The 9,134-nt window shown below is 40.4% G+C and overlaps 1 protein-coding gene across 1 annotated transcript; it reads left to right on the plus strand.

The window, feature by feature from the left end:
- The first annotated feature begins 636 nt into the window (after positions 1-636).
- Positions 637-7,134, plus strand: tcea2 (transcription elongation factor A (SII), 2). The gene is made up of 10 exons (XM_030769339.1): positions 637-782; positions 1,647-1,709; positions 2,424-2,529; positions 2,948-3,041; positions 3,272-3,417; positions 3,783-3,839; positions 4,328-4,482; positions 4,759-4,905; positions 5,094-5,165; positions 6,941-7,134. Exons 1-10 carry the CDS (start codon positions 714-716, stop codon positions 6,947-6,949), a joined length of 918 nt encoding a protein of 305 aa, XP_030625199.1. The 5' UTR covers positions 637-713; the 3' UTR covers positions 6,950-7,134.
- Positions 7,135-9,134: the final 2,000 nt, after the last annotated feature.

Below are 9,134 nucleotides of genomic sequence, written 5' to 3' on the forward strand. Positions count from 1 at the left end.
ATTGACTGTTTCAGGTGAGAGGTAAGTACTATGTTCTAATTAGATGTGTGGCTTGGCAAAGAAAGCATAACCTTTAAACTTGGAACGATTACAGGGTAATGTTAATGTTAAACGGGGATTAAATTCTCACATGGGGCCAGCTCTGATGGTCATTCCACCTGGGCAAGTAAACTGTTCTCATTTAGCCAATAGTGACGCATACTGGACAAACCTGGGAAGTGCAGACTTAACGAGTTACATGAGTCCTGAAACTTTGCCAAAGGAAGTGAAAAATATACATTAGCCTTATTTCCTCTAAATATAAAAAAGAAAATATTCACATGACCAATAACGAACCAAGTGAAAACGACGGACTGATAACAGAATTGGTAGTGATTTGGCATTCTTTTTGTTCGGTAATGGTTTACGAAAATTCGACGAGACCTAAAAAGAACCATTGCTGTGATTTATCAGTAAATGACGAAAACAACGCTGAAAACAGTTGAGTGTGATTAAGGTGCTCGAGTACAGTCTTCCAAAGTCCTTCGGGTTCCCATAGGTAGGCCTTGTCCATGAACTACAATTCCCATACTCACGTGGGTTTGAGAGACGAGGAGGCAGAGGATTCCTCACATTTTGACACTGAAAAGAGAACGAAAGAAACAGGCGCGTTTTCTGACATAAATGGAAGTACGACTGTAGAATACCGGGAAAGCGGCAGCAATAATAAAAACATGGTGAAGGATCAAGAAGTCGAACGTATCGCGAAGAAACTAGACAAAATGGTGCACAAGAAAAATACGGTAAGCGCGGTAGGCTAACGGGAGCACCAAACGCTCATAGCATCTGGAATCAGGTGGGGAGGACTGTTCAGAAGCCTGCTGCACTTTTGTTATGGAGGAAATTTCTGGAAATCGGTTTTCGTTGGCAGCCCGATGACTAAGGACAATTATAGGTTCTTCATAAAAGCTTTCCAGATGCTTAAGTTAATTAATGGATGTGAACTGGTTGATCTTTTGTCATGTCCCCCGTGTTGAACGCGTCCTCGTCGTAGTGCAATAAGTATTGCCTCGTTTAAGCAGTTTATTATATTTATTCAGCAAAGTGTTTTAATTGTTGCGACAACTTTTATTTCTTAAAGCCTCAACACCAGAATGTTGGAAGACTGCGAAGGTATTTCCCCGATGTCCATTTGTTGCATTTAGAGGTTTGGGCTATCATGCAGTGCGATGCAATCAGTTAATTTTAATCCTTTAGTCAGACATTCTCAAAATTTAGACCACAGAATTTCAAGTATAATTTCAGGCTGTGCCACATCGAATGACCAACTGGTCTATAAACCGTTTCAGTTTAAATAACATACTTGTATTCTTCTTGTCCCCTTCGACCCGCGCTTAATGTTTTCATTTGCTTGAGTAGCGCGTGCTGTGATGACTGATGAGCTGGCAACTGGTTGTTCTCCAAATTTCTATAGTGTCCGCTGTCTCAAACAAAAGTGCTTTTTGTTGTTTTTGCATCAACATACTTCAGATATTCCATAGTTAAATCACAGCTCTTAGCTAACGATGTCCTCGTATTCTGATATTTCTGAGCAGTCGTTTTCGAGCGATACGCATCGAATGTCAGTAGTTGTGTGGGCCTTTTACCGTTTCTTTTTTCCCTTCAAGGATGGCGCCATAGATTTACTACGAGAACTGAAGAACATGAAAATGTCCTTGGAGACTCTTCAGGTATTTGTGAGTTTAACACCTTTTTGATAGTGAATGAATTGGTATTGTATTACATAATTCTCCGCCACAGCCTCTCGTCGCCTCAGTTCGGGGAAATCCGTGTGATAGGGGCGTGCACCTGGAATGTTCGCGCAGTTCAACCTGCGCTCATTGCGAACCATATGTTTTATCAGCAGTTTACTGTGTTATTATTATTTTAACCTAAGGCTTAACATTCATGTAGGAAATCAAAGCAAGCAGATCTACTGTGACTAAGGTTAACTTCGTACGAGCATCTCTGCAGTCGAAATGGAGACAGCAACTAGAGGGCATGATTTCTCTAACCGGAGGTTCATGTCAGTCACCTGCTGCTTTTGCTCAGATTAGTTGATGTTTACATTAGAAGGGTGGTGTAAGGTGTTGTATTAAGAATAAGAATGAAAAAATGTAATAATTTATTTTGTGAAAACATAGAGAAAGGTGTCAATTTGTCAGTTACCCTCGCAGATTTTTTGTGTGTCTATTACATTTGTTCCAGTATTATCTGTGTAATATCGCAGCACATTCAAATAGACAAATATGCCAGTTTTTGATTAAAGAAGTTATATCAGTGAAATCTGTGTTATTAAACGTGATATTTTGAATGTATAACATTTAGAGGAAGCAGTGTCTCAGGTCTTACTCTTATTTCTTACTTCTTACTTCTCTACCCTTTATTACTATCGTGTTCTCTAGTCCACCAGGATTGGTATGTCTGTGAACGCTGTGCGCAAACAGAGCTCAGATGAGGAAGTGCAGACTCTGGCCAAGTCACTTATAAAGACCTGGAAGAAGCTGTTGGGTACGTAAGTTCTGTGTCCTTTTACATAGTCCAGAGTCAAAGCCACCTTTGTAGCTTTTAACTGACCAATGAGTGCATCCCAGTTTTCTGACTGGACAAAAATCAAGACTGACCGTAGAGCGCCAGACTGCTTGTTGTTTTGCTTCGTTGTTGTTTTAGTTAGGAGGTGCCCATACCTGGTCCTGCAGGGCTGCTTGCTCTCCGCTTGTTCTCGTATCAGCCAATAACAGTGGTGTTTCATTGTCGTAGGTATACACACACCTGCTCCCCAGGTTTAAAAAAACAAAAACAAAAAACAAATCAGCCTCTCTTAAAGTGACAACAGCAAAAAGAATCGGGAGTTTGGCCCTTCCGGACTGGGTATGGGCACCCCTGTTTTAACGTATCGGTCTTCCCAACCATCGCCCCCATTTTATAGACGGAACCGAGAGCAGATCAGAGGAGAAGAAGAAAGGCAGCTCCCCCCTTCAGTCTTCGTCCTCTAAAGACAGCCCTGGATCTAGTGAGAGCACGTCAGTACCATGCTCTGTTATTTTTAATCGTTTTTTCTAGAATGTATTGTAAAAAAAAAAAAAGATTTGATGGATATTTCAGGTTGGATGACCCTTATTGATAATCTCAGTGTGGAGATGAGTTTCAATGGAACTAATTTAGAGATGTCTGATCATGTGTTTGCTGTCTTTATTCTATAACAATGTGTGTGGGTTTTTTTTTTTTTGTTCCTGTCCTCCTTCATTTCCAGTAAGAAATCAGAGCCCCCAAAGACCCCCACAACACCTACAACGCCCACCACCCCGAAATTCACCTCCTTCCCCCCGGCGCCCGTTACCACGGACAGCGTACGCACCAAGTGCAGGGAGCTGCTGGTCGCTGCCCTGCAGACAGACGGTAAGAAAGCGTTAGCCTTAAGAAGTAGCAAGTTGAGTTTACCCAGGTTAACCTTTGGACCATAATAAGTGAAGGAGAGGACGTTGTACTGTTGTCAAAGGAAATAAAACCGCAGCAAAAGCTTAAGCTCCCAATGAATCCTTTCAAATACAAAACAGTCTCACCTGTTCCATCCCCTCCCTTACGACGTCACAGTTCTTTCCTTCATTTTGCCCTATATCCCACAGATTGGCTCTGTATCCCACAGATATGCCATATGTCCCAGGGATACGCTATGCCGGGGGTGAACGTGTTACAGCAGGAGCAGGAAGGTGTTTCTGAAAGCATTGTTCGTTCATCTTTGTGTTGACTCTCTCGCCTTGCAGATGATTATAAAACGATCGGAGCAGACTGCGAGCACCTGGCAGCCCAGATTGAGGATTATATCCTTTTTTTCTTAATCTCAAACTGTTTCCCGAAGTGCTTCGTGATTAGCTCTGAGTAAAACGCAGCTTCAATAGCTGGAGCAAAGTAAAAAAAAAAAAAAAAAGTTTTCTTTTATGTGATTGAACATAACTGATTGAACATAATTCCCCCCTTTTTTTTAACAACATTCTTTGGAATATTAGTGCACTTGCTTGGCTGTTTGTGTTTAGCGTTTAGTTAGAGGGGAAAAGGAAGGCAGTCTTCTTCCTTAAAGAATTACTGTATCCTTGCATAGGAATCACATATTTACATTCAGTTAAGTGACACACACGGTTATTCATTTTTAGGCTAATATGAAAACTGTCAAAAAAAAAGGAGAGAGACAAACATTTGCATTTGATTTGATTTGCATTTCAGGAACCTTGTCCTGGTCTTAATGTAAACAGGTGTCTTGTAATGAGTCCAGGAAAACAGGTCACTTCCTTGACTAGCTGGCGCGATGCACGCATTTATCAGGAGTTTAAGTCCACTGACATGAAGTACAAGACCAGACTGAGGAGCAGAATCTCCAACCTGAAGGACCAGAAGAACCCAGACCTACGACGCAACGTCCTGTGCGGAAACATCGCCCCCGATCGCATTGCCACCATGACCGCTGAGGTGTGTGTGTGAGTGAGAAAGAGAGGGATGATGCCCAGAAGGCAATCAGAATAGCCTATGTAATGATAAGAGTACTTTGAAAGACAAATGCATCCATGTACAGAGTTTACTGATGTGAATGCTCTGATGGCTTAGATGGTCTTGTGTGTGTGTTTGTGTGTTTGTGTGTTGGGGGTGTTTGTTGGGTGTGTGTTTTTGTGTTGGGGTGTATGTGTATGTGTTGGGGGGTCGTGTGTGTGTGTGTGTGTGTGTGTGTGTGTGTGTGTGAGAGTGTAGGAGATGGCCAGTGCAGAGCTGAAGGAGATCAGAAAGGCTTTGACTAAAGAGTCCATCCGCGAACACCAGCTCTCTAAAGTGGGTGGCACAGAAACAGACATGTTTGTCTGTGGGAAGTGTAAAGGCAAGAACTGCACCTATACACAGGTACAGCAACACCGTCACCGCTGTATGATCTGTAATGTCTCTGTTATATACAGTAGCCCTGGGCATCCTGTCCGTGTGTATGAGGGCGGGCAGGAGAAGCCATGAAACTGGGATTATGTTCTGTTTGAGTGTGAAGCATTACGAGCAGTCATGCGTGCACTTTCATGTTCCTTCTTTTCTTCCTGCAGGTTCAGACACGCAGCGCAGATGAACCCATGACCACCTTTGTGTTGTGTAACGAGTGTGGAAACAGGTGGAAGGTAAGAAATCAGTGCCACAGTTCTGTACCTACCTCATAGTAATCCCACAAACTGTGTTACCATCTTGAAATGTCATATCATGTTTAAACCACAAGGTGGCAGTAGTAACTTGGGAGCATTAGCGAGTTCTGTGTTGTCACAGTGTAAGTGAGACTTCGGTTTAGATAAACATTTCCGAGTCGTGTTCGTGAAAGGCCATGGTTCTGGTTTGCTCCCTGCCGGTCACCTCTAGGCAGAGGTGGACAAAGTACACAACCCCATTGCTTGAGTCAAAGTATAGATACTCCTGGTCAAATATTACTCCAATACAAGTAAAAGTTGTTCAGTTCAATTTTTTCTTGAGTTGAAGTACTGGAATACTTGTTTTTAAAAATACTTAAGTATTTAAAAGTACATTTTCTTTTTAATGTCAACACGTTGTATTGTTGCCACAATGCATTGACAGAGCCTAATGAGTGTGAAACAACCTACTGAATGCACTGACTTGCCTGTAGAACCTGTAGAACAAAAAGCTTGTGGAATATGCTACAAAGCCTATAGAAACACAGTTGAATTGAAAGCTTCCTCAATAAAAGACAGTGTGTAGCTTCAGTTAAATATGCCCTAGGTTAACTCAGATTGGCCTTAAAAAGATAAATACATCATAATGTTGTAGGCTAGGTTAATTTTACTCCAACTAAATAGCATTGCCTGAAACGTGAAACAGCTGGATGACACCCCACCCCCACCCCGCGTCTTGTTGGGACCGGGTCCTAAGTGAATCCACTGCCTTCGCATGACCTTACTAATAATACTGTGTTTATCTGACAAGCTTAAAACAAATATCTCTGAAAGGACTTTTGTCAGTAATGTTAACTCAGCATTTTTGCTAGCCATTAGTATGCGTCCACAGTGAATTCACACAGGACTTGGTGTTATGTCCCAAATGGTTTCCGTATGTGTTCACCTGATGTGTAAACAGTAGCATATGTGGTCTGCCTCTGTCACCAGATTCGTCACACATTCACAAACATATCAGTTGCAATTTTCAAGTCGCATCTCATATCTAGCGCGGCGAATATGATTGTAAGTGAGCAGTGAGCACTGCATCACAGCTACCTACGAAAAAAGTTTGGCGAACACAAAGCCCAAACGCGTACCGGAAGCAGTTAGCTTGAAAACCAGTTGATTTCAAAAATCTGAAGATATGGCCATGGGTGCTCTGGTGAGCAATCTTCATCTTTATCTGCTGTAGTAGCAGCCATCAGTAAAACCGCCAAGTTCAGTTGTTCAAAAATGCAGCACGCACCTGACTGACAGCATTGGAGTAGTTTACTGTGATTGGTTTTTCTTCTGTCACAAACACAACATGGCCTATCACATTTTAGAAAAGAAAATTCATCCGCTGACTTCAAAGTTATGCCTCAAAGTAATGAGTAAGGAGAACCTGCATAGAAATGTAGTGGAGTGAAAAGTACAGTATTTGTCTTTCAAATGTAGTTGAGCAAAAGTCAGAAGTTTAAAAAAAAAAACAAAAAACACTCAAGTAAAGTAGATACTCGAAAAATGTAATTAAGTACAGTACTCAAGTAAATGTACTTCCTTACTGTCCACCCCTGCCTCTTGGAGAAAGACTGATAAATAAATGAAGGGAAGTTTTGAAAATCCTTACTAAATTCAACAGAAATGTTTGGATCCATATCCTTGCAATGGTCACGTTATGAAGCTTCAGTAATATTACATAAACCAACGTTCAAACAGCTAAGTCATGTGTTTTGTTTCCACTTTCTCTCCAGTTCTGCTGAACACACAGAGAAGCGTGATTCTTCACAAGAAGAACCCCTATGAATTGCATTGTGTAAAGCAGTGCTTTTGTCAAAAAACTACAGATCTTTTTTTATTTGTTTTTTTTTGTTTTGTTTTTTTTTTAATTTTATACATAAGCCTTTTCATAAGCTGTAATATATTACGTGCATGTTCCAATCTAAAAAAAAAAAAAAAAAAAAGTTAGATGTGAATAATTATTTTGTTAGCTTTTTTTTTTTTTTTTTTTCTTACTTGAATATTATAAAGAAGGTGAGTTTTTCTTAGCTCATCTGCTTTGCCTCTGAGAACGCTTGTGCCTTTCTAAAACACTTCTGGGTTTCACACTGGCCTGCTGAGTTAGACTTCTGTGCATTTCTGCCAGACATAGAAATGTGTGAGAGTATGCTTTATACAGTAACCTTACATGCATATGTAGCTTATGCATTTCCATTTTGACTGTTGTTTTTCTTTTTCTTTTTTAATAATTATTCTTTTGCGACCAAACATGGAAGGAGAGTTGCTTTTCCAGTCACACAAGTGTTACGTAGAAGAAGAGTTAGCTGTTGTACCTTCCATTAGCACCGCTTGTCTCTCTTGCCTAGAGGAAGAAGAGAAATAGTTATGGGGAAACTATCAAAAGAGATTTTGTTTCCCCTGGTTGATGTATTTTCATGCGTAACATACGAGTCTCTGGCTTTGTTAAATTCCCGGACGATCTCATTAAACATGCGTGAAGAGACCAGACAGTGGTATAAAGTGTCTGATTTGGTTTTTCACTGTGACATACAAGAGGTTACACTTCATCTTAACTCCGTATCAAAAAATGGGAAAAGAAAAAAGGAACTGAAGCTTTTAGAATGTGGAAGTTATCACATGATGATGAAAACACACACACACACCAGGCACGCATGCAAGTCTTCCGCCTGTCCTGAAACTAACTCTGGACTTCAGTGTCTAATAAAGAATATGAGCTCTGTGAAACTGTGTTTTGTCTTTTAGCCACAAGAGGGTGCAGTGCATGCTCAGATAGACACTAGTGTGTCTACAGAGATTAGATTACATAACAAATGAAACATGGAGTAAATTAAATTAAATGAATGGAAAAAAAAAGGCCAGATTAATTCAATGTTCCTTACAAGATCTACCGTATGAATTTATCAGTTTATGTACTATGTGAGTTGTGTTTAACTGCACTTCATGTTTCCTTAAAGATGGGAGAAAAGCTAAATCTTTTAAAGCAGTACCCTAATAAAAAAGGAAACTGGATGATCTGTAGTATACTGGACTGAATTCAAATATGGCTTATTATGGTAAACAACATACTGCTAATAACTCATTTTTAGATACTAAAACATTTTCTTTTCCATGCAATAGTTAAATTGAGAATTACATTCACACGACAATGGTAACGATATTTGATATCCTCATCAGAATTGTTAATAAACTCTGAGAATAGAGACAGCTCATTATGGAACAGACCAAGCACAGGTGGCAAGAATCTTTGGATGTCTCCCAAGCTGTAATTCATGTTAAGTTGCCATAACAATTTTTAATTATCTCTGCCAAAAATAAATCTGCTCTTGACTAGTTCAGACTGTGGAGATTACTGGGGGACATCTTTGATGGTCCAAATTAAACAACACTGGAAAACAGGCTTCACACTAAAAGAAGAAAGATATTCAGCCACATAAATAGCCTATGTGGTGTGTGTGTGTGGGGGGGGGGGCATGCATTTGGGAAAAGTCTGATCAGATATCAGCACACAAAAGCAACATTCTTGTGAAGCATGAGTTCACACACTAACACAACTTCATCACCACTGTCTTGAAGAGTTAATCACACAGCAATAGTCACCATTAACCATAATAATCATAGAGCTCTCTCTCTCTCTCTCTCTCTCTCTGCTGACCAGCCAAAAGGTCAGTGGGTTGATGTCACTGACACCTCTCTTACCTGCACTGCCATCTACCGCAAGACTCTCATCGGAATGGCAGCACTGAATCACATGTTCTACTGCTGTAATGTTTGTGGAACTAAAAGGAGAGGGTGGTGGGGGGGGGGGGGGGGTCACTTGAAAAAAACAAAACAAAACAAAACTCTCTATTGGTATTTCCGCTTTTTTTTTTTCCTTTTTCTTTTTTCATTTGTTTGTTTTCCTGTTCTAGCTCACAATCATAACTTATA

The sequence above is a fragment of the Chanos chanos genome, chromosome 3 (genome assembly GCF_902362185.1).
Source record: "Chanos chanos chromosome 3, fChaCha1.1, whole genome shotgun sequence".
NCBI classification, from domain to species: domain Eukaryota; kingdom Metazoa; phylum Chordata; class Actinopteri; order Gonorynchiformes; family Chanidae; genus Chanos; species Chanos chanos.